The sequence below is a fragment of the Myotis nattereri genome (assembly GCF_964212035.1).
Source record: "Myotis nattereri genome assembly, chromosome: 1".
NCBI lineage: Eukaryota > Metazoa > Chordata > Mammalia > Chiroptera > Vespertilionidae > Myotis > Myotis nattereri.
In genome coordinates this window covers 228696124-228718046 of record NC_138075.1, presented here as the reverse complement: position 1 = coordinate 228718046, position 21923 = coordinate 228696124, and the positions used below count along the sequence as shown (strand labels likewise).

At 64.9% G+C, this 21923-nt stretch overlaps 1 protein-coding gene across 1 annotated transcript in view; it reads right to left on the bottom strand.

Moving 5' to 3' along the window:
- The window catches only part of SORCS2 (sortilin related VPS10 domain containing receptor 2), a gene marked incomplete at its 5' end in the record, with an annotated part of 231331 nt that overhangs the window by 42932 nt on the left and 166476 nt on the right, over positions 1-21923 (bottom strand). Inside the window, 2 exons of the mRNA XM_081091849.1 lie at positions 1219-1292; positions 3745-3909. Of these exons, the coding sequence (XP_080947975.1) occupies positions 1219-1292; positions 3745-3909 (239 nt within the window). The remainder of the gene's footprint in view (positions 1-1218; positions 1293-3744; positions 3910-21923) is intronic.

Below are 21923 nucleotides of genomic sequence, written 5' to 3'. Positions count from 1 at the left end.
CGAGCGTCACACAGACACGGGCCTTGGCAGTTCCGCTGCCAGCTCACACATGAACACCCGGACGTGCTGTCAAAACAGCATCTTCGCCGCTGACAACAGGGCCCGTCGCTGCCGTCACCACACCCCAGGGGACCCGGGGCCCGGGGCCCAGCGCCCAGCGTCTGCTGTGGTTACCGCTCACGCACAGCCATGGGAGCATCTGAGGAACTTGGGGGAGGAGTGCTGTGATCACAACGCTTACTGGGCGCCGTTTGCTCCCAGGCCCTGCGGGCGGCTTCTCTCTCTGGCCGAGGGGTCTCTGGTGAGCAGGGACTGCTCAGGGCCGGGACTGCCTCCCCCCCTTCCCCAAGGCAAAGCCGGCAGCTCTGTCAGCCCCCCACCCCCAGGCCACCTCCGCTCAGAGGCCCCACCGCCTCGCCCCTCCCAGCCTGTGAGCCCTGGGCCAGCAGCTGCCTCAGTGACAAGGCCGATGATTGAGGCAGGGCTACGGTTTCCAAGGAAGGAACCGGCCCTCCCCTCCGTAGGCGGCCATGGGAGAGAGGACATCGCTTCCGCCCCAGCGAAAGGCCTGCGCCCGGGAGCCAGGGTTCCCGGCAGGAAACAAAGGGGGGCTCAGCAGGCCAGCTCCTCGCCACGCTTCGCATGAGTGCGTGTGGCTAGAGAGGGCAGGGAGCTGCTCCTGTGTGCGCGTGCGTGCGTGCATGTGTGTGCACGTGTGTGTATGTGCGTGCGTGCACGTCTGTGTGTGCTCACACGCGTGTGCAAGGAAGAGCAATCGGGTAGAAAGCAGGGAGTGTCCCCAGAGGCAGCTGCGCAGAAAGGCGGCGGCGGGGAGGCTCTGAGCGGCCGCTCCTGCCTCGCTGCCCTGCCTCGGCGGGTGCTTGTCCTGCGTGGGCCTCCCTCCCTCACCCAACACAGGACGCCTGGGCCCCAGGCTGGCCTGGCTGGTGCGTGAGACTAGAACACGGCTCCCACGAGAGCACAGCCCAGGAGCCAGCCCCGCCCCTCAACTACAGGCCAAGTGCACACGTGGCCGGAGGGATGCCAGCCCCAGAGGCCCCCCTCCCTGCGCCTGCATCGCCCAGCAGAGCCAAGGGACCCCCTGGAGGTCCCAGGGGTGGGGACGGGCAGGGCTGGGACAGAGCAGGAGCAGGGAGCCGGGGGCCGGGGCGGGGAGATGGCCCACGGGACCAACGCTCCCTCTGCGGGTGCGCTCACCAGAACACGTGGTCCTTGGTCACCTGCTCGTGCAGCAGCAGCCACTTCCTCCCCAGGTCACAGGACGCGTAGAGCTTGGGGCGGAGAGAAGAGAGACAGGCGCTTGGTCAGCAGGAGCCTCCTGAGAGCCCGTCCCAGCTCCTGGGGAACCAGCCTCGGCGGAGCACCTGCGGGGCCGGCCCTGCACTCCCAGGGGCACGGAGCAGCCCCCAGAGGCTGAAGGCGGGTGTGGGGCTCCCTGAAGGGCCTCCCGACCACAGGCAGCTGGGGGAGCCAGGAGGGAGGCGGAGCAAGGGGACCCGGGGGACCCGGGGCCAATGCCCAGTCCTATTTCCCGCTTCTCTGCAAAGACAGCTGCTCGTGGGCCCCCAGCCGGCCCCTCACCTGTCACATACTCAGCCCCGCTCACCTGTCACATACTCAGCCCCGCTCACCTGTCACACACTCAGCCCCGCTCCCCTGTCACCACTCAGCCCTGCTCCCCTGTCACACACTCAGCCCCGCTCCCCTGTCACCACTCAGCCCCGCTCCCCTGTCACCACTCAGCCCCACTCACCTGTCACACACTCAGCCCCGCTCACCTGTCACCACTCAGCCCCGCTCACCTGTCACCACTCAGCCCCGCTCACCTGTCACACACTCAGCCCCGCTCACCTGTCACACACTCAGCCCCGCTCCCCTGTCACCACTCAGCCCCGCTCACCTGTCACCACTCAGCCCCACTCACCTGTCACACACTCAGCCCCGCTCACCTGTCACACACTCAGCCCCGCTCACCTGTCACCACTCAGCCCCGCTCACCTGTCACACACTCAGCCCCGCTCACCTGTCACCACTCAGCCCCGCTCACCTGTCACACACTCAGCCCCGCTCACCTGTCACACACTCAGCCCCGCTCACCTGTCACACACTCAGCCCCGCTCACCTGTCACCACTCAGCCCCGCTCACCTGTCACACACTCAGCCCCGCTCACCTGTCACACACTCAGCCCCGCTCACCTGTCACCACTCAGCCCCGCTCACCTGTCACACACTCAGCCCCGCTCACCTGTCACCACACCGAGCCTGGCCCCCATGCTGGGGGCCCTGAATGAATGAGCACCCACCCTGGCCGGGTCCGGGGCTGCCACCATTTCCTGTAAAGCCCTGCGGTCTCTGTGGCGACTGCCCATCCCTGCCCCTGGAGCAGGAAAGCAGCGGGGACAGCACGCAACTGGCAGGCGTGTGCCAATAAAACTTTACCCACAAACAGGTGGCAGGCCACTGTCTCCTGACACTTGTCCAGGGTCCGTGATCGGAAATGATCACCTATGATACTGAGAAAGGGTTTTAAATATATATATATTTTTATTGATTTCAGAGAGGAAGGGAGAGGGGGAGAGAGATAGAAACATCAATGATGAGAGAGAATCATTGATCGACTGCCTCCTGCACGCCCGCTACTGGGGATTGAGCCCACAACCCGGGCATGTGTCCTTGGCCAGAATCAAACCTGAGACCTTTCTGTCCGCAGTCCGACGCTCTAGCCACTGAGCCAAACCGGCCAGGGCTGAGGAAGGGCCGTTTGGGGAGCTCCCATGCCCTGGAACAGAAGCCTCAGGAGGGCCAGGGACTCAGCGCCTGTTGGCTGGCGCGTAGGTAGCAGGTGCTCAGTGAACATGGGCGGTTGGACGGCTGCAGCGGGAGAGCCTGGCAGCGGCTGTGGCCTCTCACGGAGCCCAGACCGAGCTCAGGGCTTGTCAAACACCAGCTCATTCCGCACACACACACATGCACACGCACACATGTGTGCACACACGCACACACCACAGAACTTAAGCTCAGAGAGGGTAAGTAAGTCGCTCAAGGATGCACAGTGGCCGCTCACGGTAGCAATTTCCATCCTGCAGACCCGAGCATAATGGACGGCTACCCTCGCTGAGCCACCTGCTTTGACGGCTCCGCCCTGGAACCTCGTGGAGCCTCGCCCGTTTGCTCTCACGGGAGGTGGTTTTAGAACGCAGCGCCAACTGCGCGGAGATACAACGTTCCTGCTTAGCAAAGGCGAACGCCCCAGGACATGAGCAAGAACCCGTGCACCAGGGACGTACAGTCACGCGGCTAAAACCTGCAAGAACAGCCCTGGTGGTGCCGCTCGCTGGGTTGGGCATCGTCCCAGGCACCGAACGGCGGCTGGTTCCCTTCCCCGTCAGGGCACATGCCCGGGCTCCAGGTTTGATCCCCAGAAGGGCGCCTGCAGGAGGCAGCCGGCTCTTTCTCTCTCTCTCTCTCTCTCTCTCTCTCTCTCTCTCTCTCTCTCTCTCTCTCTTTCTCTCTCTCGCTCTCTCTCCCCCCCTTCCTTCCTCTCACTCTCTAAATCAATAAAAAATACATGCATACATACACAGACACAGACAAATATACACACATGCACACACATGCACACGCACACACGCACGCACACGCACACACATGCACACGCGCACACACACGCACACGCACACAAACACAGGGCCGCAGCCCCGCGCTGCCCGCCCGCCCGCTCACCTGGCCCTCCGTGGTGTAGGCCAGGACCTTGTCCTCGTCCTTGGGGTGGAAGATCAGCTTGTCCACGGTGAAGGGCACGAGCTGCTTCTGGAAGGTGGTGGCCTCGTCCGTGCTCAGGAACAGGTTCTGCTCCCCGCTGCTGAGCGAGGAGCTGAGGAAGAGGATCTGCAACACAGGCCGGCAGGCGGGGCAGCTGAGGGGCCAGCGCGGAGGGGCGAGCGGGGAGGGGTGAGCGGGGAGGGGCGAGCCGGGAGGGGTGAGCGCGGAGGGGTGAGCGGGGAGGGGCGAGCAGGGAGGGGCGAGCGGGGAGGGGCGAGCGGGGAGGGGTGAGCGGGGAGGGGCGAGCGCGGAGGGGCGAGCGCGGAGGGGCGAGCGGGGAGGGGCGAGCGGGGAGGGGCGAGCGGGGAGGGGCGAGCGGGGAGAGGTGAGAAGGGAGGGGTGAGCGCGGAGGGGTGAGCGGGGAGGGGCGAGCAGGGAGGGGCGAGCGGGGAGGGGCGAGCAGGGAGGGGCGAGCGGGGAGAGGTGAGAAGGGAGGGGTGAGCGCGGAGGGGTGAGCGGGGAGGGGCGAGCAGGGAGGGGCGAGCGGGGAGGGGCGAGCAGGGAGGGGCGAGCGGGGAGGGGCGAGCGGGGAGGGGCGAGCAGGGAGGGGCGAGCGGGGAGGGGTGAGCGGGGAGGGGTGAGCGGGGAGGGGTGAGCGCGGAGGGGCGAGCAGGGAGGGGCGAGCGCGGAGGGGCGAGCGGGGAGGGGCGAGCGGGGAGGGGTGAGAAGGGAGGGGTGAGAAGGGAGGGGTGAGAAGGGAGGGGCGAGCGGGGAGGGGCGAGCGGGGAGGGGTGAGCGCGGAGGGGTGAGCGGGGAGGGGCGAGCGCGGAGGGGCGAGCGGGGAGGGGTGAGAAGGGAGGGGTGAGAAGGGAGGGGCGAGCGGGGAGGGGCGAGCGGGGAGGGGCGAGCGGGGAGGGGCGAGCGGGGAGGGGTGAGAAGGGAGGGGTGAGAAGGGAGGGGTGAGAGGGGAGGGGTGAGCGGGGAGGGGCGAGCGGGGAGGGGCGAGCGGGGAGGGGCGAGCAGGGAGGGGTGAGCGCGGAGGGGCGAGCGGGGAGGGGCGAGCGGGGAGGGGCGAGCGCGGAGGGGCGAGCGCGGAGGGGCGAGCGGGGAGGGGCGAGCGGGGAGGGGCGAGCGCGGAGGGGCGAGCGGGGAGGGGCGAGCGGGGAGGGGTGAGCGCGGAGGGGTGAGCGGGGAGGGGCGAGCGGGGAGGGGCGAGCGGGGAGGGGCGAGCGCGGAGGGACGAGCAGGGAGGGGTGAGCGCGGAGGGGCGAGCGGGGAGGGGCGAGCGGGGAGGGGCGAGCGCGGAGGGGCGAGCGCGGAGGGGCGAGCGGGGAGGGGCGAGCGGGGAGGGGCGAGCGCGGAGGGGCGAGCGGGGAGGGGCGAGCGGGGAGGGGCGAGCGCGGAGGGGCGAGCGGGGAGGGGCGAGCGGGGAGGGGCGAGCGCGGAGGGGCGAGCGGGGAGGGGCGAGCGGGGAGGGGCGAGCGCGGAGGGGCGAGCGGGGAGGGGCGAGCGGGGAGGGGCGAGCGGGGAGGAGCGCGGAGGGGCGAGCGGGGAGGGGCGAGCGGGGAGGGGCGAGCGCGGAGGGGCGAGCGCGGAGGGGCGAGCGGGGAGGGGCGAGCGGGGAGGGGCGAGCGGGGAGGAGCGGGGAGGGGCGAGCGGGGAGGGGCGAGCGGGGAGGAGCGGGGAGGGGCGAGCGGGGAGGGGCGAGCGGGGAGGAGCGGGGAGGGGCGAGCGGGGAGGGGCGAGCGGGGAGGGGCGAGCGGGGAGGGGCGAGCGGGGAGGAGCGGGGAGGGGTGAGCGGGGAGGGGCGAGCAGGGAGGGACGAGCGGGGAGGGGCGAGCGGGGAGGGGCGAGCGGGGAGGGGCGAGCGGGGAGGGGCGAGCGGGGAGGGGCGAGCGGGGAGGAGCGGGGAGGGGCGAGCGGGGAGGGGCGAGCGCGGAGGGGCGAGCGGGGAGGGGCGAGCGGGGAGGGGCGAGCGCGGAGGGGCGAGCGCGGAGGGGCGAGCGGGGAGGGGCGAGCGCGGAGGGGCGAGCGGGGAGGGGCGAGCGCGGAGGGGCGAGCGCGGAGGGGCGAGCGGGGAGGGGCGAGCGGGGAGGGGCGAGCGCGGAGGGGCGAGCGGGGAGGGGCGAGCGGGGAGGGGTGAGCGCGGAGGGGTGAGCGGGGAGGGGCGAGCGGGGAGGGGCGAGCGGGGAGGGGCGAGCGCGGAGGGACGAGCAGGGAGAGCGGGGAGGGGCGAGCGGGGAGGGGCGAGCGGGGAGGGGCGAGCGGGGAGGGGCGAGCAGGGAGGGGTGGGCACAGCCCTCTGAGGGCAGGCGTGGGGCCGGGAGACGCCTTCTGCTGGGCGCCCCACGGGCAGGGCCTTCCACCCCAACATTCCCCAACCTTTCGGACCTCACGGACCAGGGGCCCAAGGACTCCGCTGGCAACCGCTGCCCTAGAGGGCACTTCCCGCCGAGACAGTCACACACCGAGCCACTGAGCGCACGAGCTCCCGCCGCCACGTGAACCAATGGCGACCGATGGGCCCTTCGTCTCCAGGGAACCCAATGAGCTCCCAGGACATCCACCAGTCCCCTCGTGCCCAGACCCTCCGTGCCCAGCAAACCGAGGGCCCGAGGGACCCACGCACACCTGGGAGTCCTGGGCGACGTGCCCCGAGCTGTCGTCTGTACGGAGGGCAAATGTGGGGGAGGGGGTGGCCAGCGATCAGAGGCGCGTGTTGGCAGAGATGTTTAGTGACACGGGCACCTGTGTGCTCACCCAGACACGGGTCAAACGCCAGGCAAGTGCCACACTGACCACGCCCCAGGGCAGGTAGCATCAGTGTGTCCATGGAGAGGGCACAGAGCGAGTCTCATGTTCTCAGTGGAAAATGCATACCATGGGGAGGAAGGGCTATGACGCAGCCATAAAAAAGGCGGGAATCGGCCGTTTGCGACAGCACGGATGCACCTTGCGGGCATTATGCTGCGTGAAGTGAGTCAGACAGACAGACAAAGACACATCCCCTATGATCTCACTTATATGTGGACTCAAAACCCGGCTCCGACCAGGGGCGGACTGGCGGCACCGAGGCTGCAGCCAGGCAGACGCGTGGTTATAAAATAAAGTCCTGAGGGTGTCCAGTGACCAGTGACAGCTTGGTGACCAGTGAAGAAACGCATTGCGTGTTTGAAAGTTGCTAAGCAAGTACAGTAGGTCCTGGGGTTACGTGGGAGGTCCGTTCCTACGACGTAACGCGATTTTCGCCGTAAGTCGGAACCCACCTACATGAGCACCTACGTCACTCACATGGAGCACACACACAGCAGTAATGAAGGGAAACAGTAAACAAAATTTAAAAGAAAGATAACAATTCCCGACCTTTACTTGTGGTAAATACATAATAAAAAACATAAAGCACATACGTACAGACGTCAAAATGACAGAACTTTTTTTTTTAGAAATAAATGGGAGATGGTGACGTAACCACAAAACAATGTACTTTGAGTCTGACGTAACCTGTCTGTAGGTTCCTAAAAGCTCTCATTACAAGAAAAAAAAAGCTGTAACCATGTGAGGTCATCGATGTTAACTGGACCTATTGCGGTGACGGTTTATACACAGAATCATGTTGTACGCCTGAAACTAATATAATGTTAGATGTCAATTACACCTCAATCTAAAAGAAATGAATAGAAGGAAACACGGGTGTTAATAATGGTCGATGTTAAGTGGCGGGGTTAGGAGAGGTTTTTATGTTAAATAAACGTTTATTTGGAATCGTTTTAGATCGACAGAAGGTTGCAGAGTTGGCACAGCCCGGCCCGCAGGCTCCTGCTACTCACACCTCCCTCAGTAGATACAATTAGACGCAACGTTGCGACGCGGGCACTGACTTGGACACATGTCTGAGCGCCCCTCCCACCAGCTTTCCCGCTCATGTCCCTCTCTGACCAGGGCCCAGCCCGGATCCCACATGACGTTGAGTCCTCCCGTCCCCTCAGGCCTCTGGGCTGTGACCGCGTCTCAGGCGCTCCTTGCTCTTCATGACCTTGGCGTTTCTGAGGGACCCTGGTGAGGCATTTTGCGGGATGTCCCTCAATTTTGATCTGCCTGACGTTTTTCTCGTGGTGACACGGGGGTTCTGGGTTTTGGGAGGAAGAGCACGGGGGCAGTGCCATCCTCGTGGGACCATCCCCAGGGCACGTGCCGTCCGCGTGGCCTGTCCCCGGGACGCTGCCGGTTCCTCTTTGCCCCTCCCACTGTCCCTGTGGGAGGTCATGTCGCACGGCCCCCACCTGAGGAGTGCGGGTGGGCTCCCTCGGGGGGGGGGGGGGGAGTAGCTACAGTCATTGCTGGGGATTCTTCCCCAGGGCGGGGGGCGGGGGGGATATTGGGAGAGTCCTCTCTTCTCCCCGTTTATTACTTGTTCAACATTCATTTGCGTCGCTGTGAACGCATGACTATGCATTTCAGACTCTGAGCTGTAAGCGGGTGTTATATTGCTACCGAGTTGCCCAAGTTGCCCGCTCTGGCTGCTGCCAGCTCTTCGAGGCTCCGTGGCGGCCTCGGCATAACCATCGCCCTGCTGCTTCTCAATGCCCCACGCCGCCCGGCTTCCCCAGGCAATCAGGAAACCGCAACCGGTCACCAAGACCCCTACACCTCGCCGGACACCGCAGGGTCCACGCATCGGGCCAGGCTCCGGGCCGGGCTCTGCGCTCCCCGCAGGGCGGCGACTCGCATGCTGCCGGCCGCTGCCGAGGGAAGCCCCCGTTTCCCTCATGAAAGTGCTTTTCTCATGGCCCTGGCGGAGCAGCTCAGTTGGTAGAGCATCATCCTGACACACCAAGGTTGCAGGTTCGATCCCCGGTCAGGGCACGTGCAAGCATCAACCAGTGAATGCATGAATCAGTGGGACAAAAACTGATGCTTCTCTCTCTCAAAATCAACAAATAATTTAAAGTAAGAAAGGCGCTTTTCTTACAATGCATTTTTCAAAGTGTTATGATGAAATTATTATTTACTTCCCGACCTCCCCCCTCAGAACGGCCTGAGCACAGGGGTGGGGCTCCAGTCCTTCCTAGAACCACTGGCATCTGGGCCAGGCCTGGTGGAGACACGGATGCACGAATGAATGAATGAATGAGTGAATGAGTGAATGAGTGAACAGCTCCACCTCAGCTGCGACTCCGAGGGGACTGTTTGCTTTTCTCCTTCGGGAGGAGAACACTCCCAGGGGCACGTAAGTGACCTCGCTGCAGAAATCACTGAGCTATCCCACACGTCCATGCCCCTTCAGGCTCAAGCATCAGAAATCACACGAAGCCACGGGGCGAGCACGGGCTCGGGTGCACGCGGGCTGCCGGGGAGGGAAAAGCAGCACCCAGCGCGGGGCAGGGCCGAGGGCAAGGAGGGCCTCCTGCAGGAGGTGACACAGATGGATGGTCGACCCCTGGGAGGGTGTTTCAGGACCGAGGCACGTGGGCGGGGTCCCTGCCCTGCCTGTCACTCAGCTCACCGCTCCCACCCCACACGCTTGGGCGTCAGCCACCTCGGCCACCTGGTGTGTGTCTCCCGTTCGCTGAGCCCGTTCACACCTGTTCACACCCGGAACGCACGGCGGGACCGAGACGCCTCCCCGCTCACCGCTGCTAATTCAGAAACAGGTTTTCAAATGTCAAAACGACACAAAATCCATGTGTGATAAAATTAAAATACTTCCTTTCAAATTTCCTGAGCCCCAAACTCTGGGCAACTTCAACAACGCTCTTTCTCATTTCCTTCAAGGATCCCTGCTTTGCAGGTTCCCCTCCCCCCCAGCATGAGTGTAGCTTGTTTTTATGATAGAGACACCCTCCCCCTTGTTATCTGGTTGCCAAGTACCTCCTCGTGCACCAAGGCGCATTTCAAAGGTCACCTCCTCCAGGAAGCCCTCCGTGATACGTTATTCTGATCCCTCCCCTGCTCTTTCCCAGCATCTGTGCATTCCTTTGGTCCAGCCCAACGTTCCCTAGTGTTCTCTTTGAGAGTCTGCCTTTCCCTCTGGGCTGGGAGGCTGTGCAGCCTGGCGAGGCCCATGTGTTTGTCACGGCCACATCTCCTACCCAGCAGGTGCCCGATCCCAATAAACAGGCAGAGCAGGGGATGGATCAGAATAACACATATCACGGAGAGCTTCCTGGAGGAGGTGACTTTGGAAATGTGCTTTGGTGCACGAGGAGGTACTTGACAACCAGATAACAAAGGGAGCAAAGCACATCCAATAAATATGTCAATAGTAGGATCGATAATAGAAAACCCAAACACACGACTTTCTGGGAAGAAGGAGGGTCCCCCTACAGAATGTTCTGGTCACACTGAGCTCTGCCATTGCTGGCTTCTTCTCATCTTTTGAGGTCTGGCTCGGGCGACACCTCCTCTGGGAAGCCCCCAGCCTCAAGCCAGGCTGAGGGCGAGGCGAGTGAGGCTTTAGGGTGCACAATTAGGGAGACACCTCACTCAGGTGTGACGGGCCATATGCACCCCGTCCCTGTCACCGCTGCCTTTGAGCTGCCTCGGCTCCGTGACCCGGCCAGTCTGTGGCTGATCCTCCCTCCGCCGGGAGGCGATGCATCTTGGTAGGCAACGGTAGGCATGGGCAGTGCCGGCCTGTCACGGGCGCTGGGCACCCGTGGGTCCGAAGCGTAGGGCAGGGCTCCAGCACCCGGCCCGCCCTCACCGGGAGGGACCTCGGGATGTTCTCTGCCCTCTGCCACCGCCACGGTGCTCGCTGGCTCCACGGCCGCTCTGGGACCCGCTGCCCCGTGTCCCTGCGGGAACCGCGGTGGCTGCACCCGCCTGCTCGGCTCCACGCTCCCTCTCCGGACCCAGCTCCCACCATCTCCGGCACCAGGCGGTGCCTGTCCCAGCGGCCTCGCAGCCCAGCTCGCGAGTGATAAATAGGAAAGCAGCGCCCAGAACCCCCTCGCCGCCGCCAGACGCTGGCTGCTCAGCGCAGCCCCGGTTCCCATTCAGACCACTCTGTCGTCGGGGAGGGGCGTGCTTCGTCTGCCCTTTCCCGAGCCCAGCCCCCAAGGGCCCCCGCCCCCAGGACTGGTGTCACCTAGTAATGAGTCTATTTAAACCCAACCGCATCTATTCCTGGCCACACAGACGTGCCCAGCTGCGGGCACAGACGCTCGGCTTTGACGCACGGAGAGGCAGACAGAGGAGACAGACAAACACAGCGGCGCCCACCCCCGGGCCTGAAATTAGAATCAGCGCAGAGCGCCGCGCCCGCGTGAGTCACGATGAGCCAACGGCGCTCCCGCCACCCCGCTCCGCACCCCGCGGGGTCGGCAGCTCCGCAGGGCGGTGCCCAGGCCTCAGGAGGAACCGCTCCGTGTCACGGTTCTGGGTTGAGTAACCGCGGGCACAGGACGGGGTCTGACCGAGAGGCGCTGGCGGTCCATGTCCTGTGACCTTGGCGAGTCCGTCCTCACCTGGGAGTCCCTGTCCTGAGCCGAGCCCTCGCACAGCACGAGGACCTGGGTGCTCCCTTCACCGGAAGTCTTTCTTGGCGAAGTCACAGATCATCTGCATTCATGTCATGCCAGCCGCCGGGTCACGTCCCTGCCTGACACCGCCGTGCCCGAGGCTGGCACTCATGACCCCCAAGTGCCAGCCGTCCTGGCCACCTCCAGGTCCCGAGGCCTGTGCGCCCCGCACCCTCATGGAGCGGCTCTCGCAGCCGGATGCCCCGCCTCCTCCTCTGACCGCAGGGCAGGACGGGCCTGCAGGGCGCAGACCAGGGCGGGAGGGGCAGCAGGAGCCAGGGGACCGTCCATGTGAGATCAGCGGCCGACCTGCCTTAGGGCGGCGGTCACCCACCACCCACCCACCGAGACCCGCCCTGGGCGTGCCGCACCTGTGCCCCTGCCCATTTAGTCACTGGCTGCAGCCGGCCCTGTGCCGCCAGCCCCTGACCCACGTCCTCGGCGCGGGTGCCGGTGGCTCGTGTCCCGGGTCTCGTCTCTGCAAAGACGTGCGCTCCCCCCAAGAGGCCAGGCCGGTGAGGAGGCAACGACATCCTCTGGGCACCTGCTGTGTGCGTGGCCTGCGCCTGGCACCGCACTCGCGTTCTCGTGGTATTTTCACAACAGCGCTGGGGGGGGGGGGGAGGTTTTCGTCTCCATTACAGACAAAGCCCAGAAGCTCAGCGAGTGGCAGGACCTGCTCCTGCCCCCGTGGTCCGCATGCCAGGGCGTCGCCTGCCTCCGCACGTGCCTGGAACAGCCACGCAGCCAGCACAGCCACGACACCGCCGGTCAGGGAAGGGCTGGCTCCGCTTCAGTCACTGGCCTGCCCGTCGCGGACACGCAGGACCGTCCCCAAGAACATCTGTGAACGTGGCCAGAGGCCCACCTTCCCCTCCCTCCGGCCGGAGGCTGCGTGGGGTCTGCGTGTGGTCGATGTAACTGGAGGAGGTGAACAGATGGCAGAGCAGGAAGTAACGCGGCACCATTATCTTCCACTCGGACTTGGTGGTCATCTCGTCCCTAGCGTTAGTGAAACCTGAGGCCGCCAGCCCCTCCCCCAAGTCCTGAGGAGCCCGCGCTCCGAGAGGCTTCCGCCAGGACCTGAGTGAGCCGCTGGCCTGGGCTGTGCCTGACGACATCCTCCAGACAAAGCTCAGGGCGCGCCTGCTGGGCGGAGAGGGCGGCACGTCCTCCGGGTGGCCCATCCTCTAGGTGGCCTGTCCTCCGGGTGGCACGTCCTCTGGGTGGTGCATCCTCTGGGCGGCCCATCCTCTAGGTGGCCCGTCCTCCAGGTGGCACGTCCTCTGGGTGGTGCATCCTCTGGGTGGCCCATCCTCTGGGTGGCCCGTCCTCCGGGTGGCCCGTCCTCCGGGTGGCCCATCCTCTGGGTGGCCCGTCCTCTGGGCGGCCCGTCCTCCGGGTGGCACGTCCTCCGGGTGGCCCATCCTCTGGGTGGCCCGTCCTCTGGGCGGCCCGTCCTCTGGGTGGCTCGTCCTCCGGGCGGCCCATCTTCTGGGTGGTGCGTCCTCCGGGTGGCCCGTCCTCCGGGTGGCCCGTCCTCTGGGTGGCCCGTCCTCCGGGTGGCCCGTCCTCCGGGTGGCCCGTCCTCTGGGTGGCCCGTCCTCCGGGTGGCACGTCCTCTGGGTGGTGCATCCTCTGGGTGGCCCATCCTCTGGGTGGCCCGTCCTCTGGGCGGCCCGTCCTCTGGGTGGCTCGTCCTCCGGGCGGCCCATCTTCTGGGTGGTGCGTCCTCCGGGTGGCCCGTCCTCCGGGTGGCCCGTCCTCTGGGTGGCCCGTCCTCCGGGTGGCCCGTCCTCCGGGTGGCCCGTCCTCTGGGTGGCCCGTCCTCCGGGTGGCACGTCCTCTGGGTGGTGCATCCTCTGGGTGGCCCATCCTCTGGGTGGCCCGTCCGCTGGGCGGCCCGTCCTCTGGGTGGCACGTCCTCTGGGTGGTGCATCCTCTGGGCGGCCCATCCTCTGGGTGGCCCGTCCTCCGGGTGGCCCGTCCTCTGGGTGGCCCGTCCTCCGGGTGGCACGTCCTCTGGGTGGTGCATCCTCTGGGTGGCCCATCCTCTGGGTGGCCCGTCCTCTGGGCGGCCCGTCCTCTGGGTGGCACGTCCTCTGGGTGGTGCATCCTCTGGGCGGCCCATCCTCTGGGTGGCCCGTCCTCCGGGTGGCACGTCCTCCGGGTGGCCCATCCTCTGGGTGGCCCATCCTCTGGGCGGCCCGTCCTCTGGGTGGCTCGTCCTCCGGGCGGCCCGTCCTCTGGGTGGTGTGTCCTCCGGGTGGCCCGTCCTCCGGGTGGCCCGTCCTCCGGGTGGCGCATCCTCTGGGTGGCCCGTCCTCCGGGTGGCCCGTCCTCCGGGTGGCCCGTCCTCCGGGTGGCACGTCCTCTGGGTGGTGCACCCTCTGGGCGGCCCATCCTCTGGGTGGCCCGTCCTCCGGGTGGCACGTCCTCTGGGTGGTGCATCCTCTGGGTGGCCCATCCTCTGGGTGGCCCGTCCTCTGGGCGGCCCGTCCTCTGGGTGGCTCGTCCTCCGGGCGGCCCATCCTCTGGGTGGTGCGTCCTCCGGGTGGCCCGTCCTCCGGGTGGCCCGTCCTCTGGGTGGCCCGTCCTCCGGGTGGCCTGTCCTCCGGGTGGCCCGTCCTCCGGGTGGCCCGTCCTCCAGGTGGCCCGTCCTCCGGGTGGCACGTCCTCTGGGTGGTGCATCCTCTGGGCGGCCCATCCTCTGGGTGGCCCGTCCTCCGGGTGGCACGTCCTCCGGGCGGCCCGTCCTCTGGGTGGTGTGTCCTCCGGGTGGCCCGTCCTCCGGGTGGCCCGTCCTCCGGGTGGCGCATCCTCTGGGTGGCCCGTCCTCCGGGCGGCCCGTCCTCTGGGTGGCCCGTCCTCCGGGTGGCCCGTCCTCTGGGCAGCGCGGTTTGGAGACGGCCTCTCACCAGGACGGGGGGCTAAGGGCCCATTAGGAGGGACAGGGAGCTCATTCACCTGCCGTGGCCTGAACAGCAGGAGCAGGACCGCCTCACAGCGCCTTCGCGTGGCACCGTTTCCACGTGACTCAGGCGCCTCCCGGAGAAAAGGTGGCAGCTTTGGGAATAACTGGCATCTTCAGCTCCTCAAATGTTTGCGATTAGAAATTAAGACGTGGTTGCCGCTGCCGGTCAAGGCGGTTAAAACGCTGCATTCGCCTCAATGAGCGGCCGCTGTCATGGCTTCAGGTGAGCGTCTGAGCGCCGAGGCGGCGGCGGCGGCAGCTGCACCAAAAGGCAAGGCCGTGGCCACCGGAGCCGGGACCGTGGATGTTCTGTGGCCACAGCATCGAGAAAGGGCAGAGCTGAACGAGTGGCCAGTCACTGCGAATTCCTCCAGTTTGGTACCAAACCCCATCCCCACCAGCAGCCCGAGCCCCGCCTCGCCGCCGCCAGCGCCAGTCCCGGTTGCAGACAGAAACGCGGTGTCGCGGCGCAGTCACCAGCGCTGGGGGGAAGCATCGCCCCGCGTTCACTGAGCACTTACTATGTGCCAGGCACCAGGGACCATGCCGTGTGCCCATCCCACAGCCCTCCACGAGGCAGCCACTCTGTCCCTGCCTGATGGTCCCAGAGAGGGCGGGAACCACCGTCCAGCAGGGGTGGGGGCGGGGGAGCTGGCACGGGATCTGAGCGGGGCGGCCCCCTCTCACTCCCGCTCCGTGAAAGCCCAGGGTGTACCGCTTGTCACTCTTCATTCATGTGTTCATGGAGATGATGTCACAATGCTTTCACGGAGATAATGTCACCATGGAGATGATGTCACCGTGTGTGCTTGGAGATGATGTCACCCTGGAGATGATGTCACTTGTGTACATGAAGCTGATGTCACTGTGTGTGAATGGAGATGATGTCATCGTGCACGCTTAGAGATGATGTCACCATGTGTTCACGGAGATGATGTCACCATGGAGATGATGTCACCATGGTTCATGCAGATGATGTCACCGGGTACTGGGACAGAGCGAAGGCACTGACTGTCCACTGGTCACCACACAGTCTCGTGGTGAGACAGACGACAGCCACGGAAGCACTCACAGGCGGTTATCGACTCAGGAGGCCCAGCCACTGACCATGCGGGTGTCTGGGAGGCACTGGCAGGGCCACAGGGGGAGCGAGGCGGCCAGGTGACCCGTCCGTGGGCAGGGGACGAGGAGGCCGTGGAGATGGAGAGAGAGGACCGCGGGGGGCAGGTGCCAAGTCCGCCCGGCCCGGCACCTGCCTGGGGCGCAGGGAGGAGAGCGGCCCTGGTGGCATCGCCGTCTGTCAGGGAAAGAGCCTGAGGAGGAGGGCAGAGGGGACAGTGCAGGGGCGCCGCTGGCCAGAGGGAGTGGCCGCGCCGAGTCCCAGGGCACTCAGACATGGCGAGGACTGAGCAAGAGCCAGTGACCGATTGTAAAATTGGTGTCCCCGGGGAGGGACAGCAAGAGAGCCGGTGCCACCGCCCAACCCCTCTTCCTGGCCGGTGACCCAGTGCCACCAGCCAGCAGCGCGCCTGTGGCGTCTCCTCTTGGTGCCAGGCTGTGGCCGGGCTGGCCAGGCGGATCCCTGGCAGACGCCTCGTCAGCACCGGGTGAACCAGCAAGTACGCGGCAGTAACGGGAGAACGAGCAGTCTGCTGTGTCAATTCCTCCTCACCCTCCGACCGCAAATGAGTGATGATTTAATTACATTCTCGGAGAACAGCTCCGAGATTTCCCGGGGGCTCCGCAACCACACGAAGACCGATGTGACGGCGGCTCTGCGTCCGGTGAGAGCCGTCAGGACAACGCTCCCTACGGGGACACGGGGACACCGCCCGCGTGGAGGCTCCCGGGACCCCACCCCCTCCACAGGCACAGAGGGAGAGAAGGGGGTGGGAACTGGGGGTGGGGCAGGCCCCACCCCTCCTGTCACTCAAGACGGTGACATCAGGAATCGGAGGCGGGCCGAGTGGCTGCGCTGCCAGCACGCTGATGCTGGGCAGTGCGACGGGGCCCCTTTGCTTGAATGCCCCCAGTGACGGGGTCCCCTCCTCGCTGACCGCACCGATTTTTGTCTTTATAACCAGCTCCGTCCTCCGAGGCCCAGCAGCAGTGGCTGTGGAACCTGGGAGGTCTGTGCTGAATTCTGGCCGCGCTCTGGAGCCGTGGGGCCTCGAGTCAGCCCTGTGGCTCTGGGCCCCGTCCCATCCTCGCCCTCCTGGCTCCCCTCCTGCTCTCTTCCTTCTCCCCACGCCTCGGGTGGAGTTGCGGGTGGGCAGTGGGAGGAGCAGGCCCCTGGGCCGGCAGGAGCCCAGTGTGGCTTTCTCAGCAGTCCCTCTCCCTCGAGAGCCAGCCCAGGCCAGGGCCACTCGGGGCAGAATGTGGGGATCTCTGGGCCCTACTCAGCTCAGGATGTCATCACATCCCACCGACCTTGATTATCCTGACCGATAACTCACAGAACGGCTGTGACTGTGCAGATGTGACACTTTACAGAGCTCAGCAAGCAGGGCAGTGACCACAGCAGCCACCACAGCAGCAGCCACCACCCACAGCAGCAACCACCACCCACAGCAGCCACCACCACAGCAGCCACCACCCACAGCAGCCACCACCCACAGCAGCAACCACCACCCACAGCAGCAGCCACCATAGCAGCAACCACCCACAGCAGCCACCACCCACAGCAGCAACCACCCACAGCAGCAACCACCACCCACAGCAGCAACCACCACCCACAGCAGCCACCACCACAGCAGCCACCACCCACAGCAGCCACCACCACAGCAGCCACCACCACAGCAGCCACCACCCACAGCAGCCACCACCCACAGCAACCACCACCACCCACAGAAGCCACCACCACAGCAACCACCACCCACAGCAGCCACCACCACAGCAGCCACCACCACAGCAGCCACCACCCACAGCAGCCACCCCCACCCACAGCAGCCACCACCACAGCAACCACCACCCACAGCAGCCACCACCACAGCAGCCACCACCCACAGCAGCCACCACCACCCACAGCAGCCACCACCACAGCAGCCACCACCCACAGCAGCCACCACCCACAGCAGCCACCACCACCCACAGCAGCCACCACCCACAGCAGCAACCACCACCCACAGCAGCAGCCGCCATAGCAGCAACCACCCACAGCAGCCACCACCCACAGCAGCAACCACCACCCACAGCAGCCACCACCCACAGCAGCAGCCACCACCCACAGCAGCCACCACCCACAGCAGCCACCACCACCCACAGCAGCCACCACCCACAGCAACCACCACCCACAGCAGCCACCACCACAGCAGCCACCACCCACAGCAGCCACCACCACAGCAGCCACCACCCACAGCAGCCACCACCACCCACAGCAGCCACCACCACAGCAGCCACCACCCACAGCAGCCACCACCACAGCAGCCACCACCACAGCAGCCACCACCCACAGCAGCAACCACCACCCACAGCAGCCACCACCCACAGCAGCAGCCACCACCCACAGCAGCAACCACCACCCACAGCAGCAGCCACCACCCACAGCAGCAACCACCACCCACAGCAGCCACCACCCACAGCAGCAACCACCACCCACAGCAGCCACCACCCACAGCAGCCACCACCACAGCAGCCACCACCCACAGCAGCCACCACCCACAGCAGCAACCACCACCCACAGCAGCCACCACCCACAGCAGCAACCACCACCCACAGCAGCCACCACCCACAGCAGCAACCACCACCCACAGCAGCAACCACCACCCACAGCAGCAACCACCACCCACAGCAGCAACCACCACCCACAGCAGCCACCACCCACAGCAGCAGCCACCACCCACAGCAGCAGCCACCACCCACAGCAGTAGTACCAACAACCTGTCGGGGCTCCTCACCTGTCATGTGGAGTGGGGGGATGAGCAGCTGACCGCCTGGGGCCCCGGAGGGCTCCGCGTGGCATGAGGGCAGTCAGTGGGGCATGGGGTGTCGCAGGCAGCCTGGGGAGCCTGCACAGTCCCCACCACGCGGAGTTCTCTCTGCCAGAAACCGCCTCCAAAACGCACACCGAGAGAGCATCATTTCCACATGGCTGGCTGTACACCCAGGTAATTACGCGGTTTACAGCCCGTCCCGTTTTTAAAACCTGCTCTGTAAGTTGTGAGTATGAAGCGTGTCCCGTAATAGCCCGTTGCCCTGCTGTGTGATGGCGATCGCAGTGGCTTCATAATTAGGCAGAAGGGACTCACCCACCCACCCACAGAAGGGGCTTCCAGGGGCCCACGCGGTGCCTGTGGGGGGGGGGGCGCTGGTGGGGTGGATGGTGACTGACTGGAAATGTGACAGCCCAGCCAGGACGGCACGGAGCCCATGGGTTTGGGCTGTGTATGCATGCATGTGTGGTCATGGGTGAGCACGTGTGCATGCATGTAAGTGCTCTGTGTGTGTGTGTGTGTGTGTGTGCGCGCGCGCATGTGCTCTCCTGCTGCCGCTGTCCAACCGCCCGTGTTCACTGAGCCCCCAATGAAGAAGCAGGCCTGGCCGCGTGAGCAACAGCGCCCTCGAGGGGGGGAGGCTCTGCCAGGAGGCCCTCCGCAGGCCGGACTTCCAACCGCATGGGGAGAAGGCCCCGCTCACAGCCTCCGGCACGGAGGCAGCTCTGCCGGCTGCTGTGCGGTTAAGGGTGTTTCTCTCCCCGTGGCCTGTGGGTTTCCGCGGGTGGACAGGGCCCCTAGACTCCTGTGAGAGTCTGCCTTATCCCCGGAGGCTGCCACAGCTCGGAGAAGGGACACGAGCACGGTGCCCGGATGGACAGACGGAGCCGGAGGAGAGGGGGCGGCTGTAGGAAACCGCCGACCGTGAGCGTGGTGGGCACCCTGACCACCGGGGCCGGGGCTCCTGTGGGGGCTCAGGCTGCTCCTGGAAGCCTGGGGTGGGCGGGGGAGGGAGGACGATGCCCCCCTGAGCTCACTTCACCCAGCGTCGTCTTTATCCCTGAGCCAGGCTTCCAAAGGCTGCTGCCGGGGCCGAGGCTGTGGGTGACGCTGCACTGCCCGGTCCCCAGGTGGGAGGAGATCGGCTCTTCCCAGGCCAGGAGCTCCCGTTTCCCCTTTACTGGGACGCGCTGAACGTGGGCCCACCAGCCGTGCTGGATCCCCGCCCCCCCCCAAAATAACACCTTCCAGAGACTCCCCTGAAGTCCCCCGGGTGCCCGAGGGAGCAGAGGGACAGAGCCCCTCCTGGCTCAGAACTCGACAGGCCATGGCTTCCTGGAGAGCGTCCCCCAGGCCTCACAGGGAGGCTGGCCACCTCGCAAATGGGCTGCGCTCTCCCAGTCCTCCGTGCCTGTGCACACCTGTGCCCTGGCCCACATGCTTACCCACTTTGCCCCGAACTGCCAGCAGCCCCTAGAGAACCACTCCATTTCCCTGTCCCATGTGACGTGTCCCAACCTGGGCTCCTCTCTGCTCAGAGAGAAAAGGAACAGAACAAAACAGAAGCCAAAAGCAAAACAACACAGAAGTCTTGCCTGGACTATTGTTTACCACACTGGATTGGGAATGGATGAACGGATGGATGAGTGGATGGATGAATTGAAGAATTGGATGGATGTATGGATGGATGATAGATGAATGAATTGGATGGATGATGAATGGATGATGGATAAGTGGATGGATGATGAATGGATAGATCAGTGGTTCTCAACCTTCCTAATGCCGCTACCCGTCACCCATCCATTCATTCATCCATCCATCCATCCCTTTAATACAGTTCCTCATGTTGTGGTGACCCCCAATTTCATTGTTACAAACTGAACATAATTAAAACATAGTGTTTAATCACAAAAACAATATGTAATTATATATGTGTTTTCCGATAGTCTTAGGCAACCCCTATGAAAGAGTCGTTCGACCCCCAAAGGGGTCGCGACCCACAGGTTAAGAACCGCTGGGATAGATGGATGGATGACTGAATGAAGGATGGATGGATGGATGAATTGAATGAATGGATGGATGGATGGGTGGATGAATTGAATGCATGGATGGATGGATGGGTGGATGATGGATGAAGGATAGATGGATGGATGGTGGGTGGATGGTGGGTGGATGACGGATGGATGGATGGATGACGGGTAGGGGTGGGTGTATGGATGGATGAATGAATGGATGGATGACGGGTAGGGGTGGGTGTATGGATGGATGGATGGATGGATGGAAGGATGACGGGTGGGGGTGGGTGTATGGAGGGATGGAGGGACAAGTGTAAGTCTCCTCTACTAGATCCCTTCCTCCTCCAGGGCAGGAGCGTGTCTGACCCTAATTTTCCAAGAAGGAAAACAAATGCCTGACGGGGACCGTGCACCCCGCTAACTGCCAATGTGTCCGTGGACAAGACAGGCCCGTGCAAGTCCCCTGACAGCAGTCACGGGGGAGGGCAGGTGTCTCCACCCACACTCAGTCTTCCGAGTCCAAACTAGGTTCCCAGCTGTGGGTCCCTTAGCACCAAACAGACCCAGCGTGGACCCCACGGCCCGCTCCCCGAGCCCAGCCACCCAGCAGACGTGTAGAGACTCCCGCGTCCAAGAGGCCCCTGCTCAGAGCGCCCGTCAGACACAGCCTCTCCTAGGAAAACGAACCAGCAGCCACACACTCCATCGGTTTGCAGGAACCCAAGGCCAGCCTCGTCCCACACCTCTCCCAGCCCAGTGCCGGCTGCAGGGGGACCCGAGAAGCGGGGCCTCAGTGGGGCTTGGCCCCTCAAGGACGAGGAAGGTTGTGCGCCCACAGGTGTCCCTCAGCAGACAGCGCCTGACTCGGAGCTCCGGGGGCTCTTCCGGCTTTAATGCCTGTGATCGCCTCCCTCTGGGGACCCTGCGGAGGACGAAGGGCGCTGTGGGCTGTCAGGCGGACGGACAACTCTGTCCCCGGGCCCTGACAAGTCCTGTGGGGCCGCTTTTCACAGCGAGAGAAATTGGTTTTAAAGGCCCGATAGAGCGCATTCTGTTGCTACAGAAAAGCAATCCATCTTCCGTGGCTGTTGCTGCTGAGATGACAAATTGATTCTTTAGGAAAAAGCCTTGCTCTGTGGCCCCCAGCGCCGTCGCTGTCAGAACTCGGCCTGGAGAGCCATGCGGGCTCTGCCCGAGGGCACGGAGGGGCCCGCCGAACCCTCACCTCCTAGGCCCCCGCGCAGGGGAGGGGCGCAGGGCAGTCCCCCCACAGCCTCTGCATGTTCTCAAGGTGATGCGAGCAGACACACTCTGTACCCCACCTCCTCACAGTGAGTGCGAGCCTTGGGGGGGGGGGTGGAGGCGGCTCCAGGCAGCCTGGGTCTCTATGGAAACCCCAAGAGCAACAGCCAGGGGCCTCACCCACCCCTCACCCCACTGATCCCACTGCTCAGAGCCGGCACTGGTCAGCGTCATCTAAGTCCTCAGAGTAACGCCCCAATAGGTAGTGGGTAGCCTCCTAAGAGGGCTGGATCTGGCCTGTGTCACTCGCTGTGTCCCAGGCGAGGCAGGCAGGTTTGTGGGGTCGATGGACAAGCCAGCCTGGCCTCTGGGCGCCATGGTTGTCAGGAGGGGAGACAGGCTCCGCCCGAGGTCGCAGAGCGCTGAGAAGGCGGTGGCCAGGCGTGGCCCCAACATC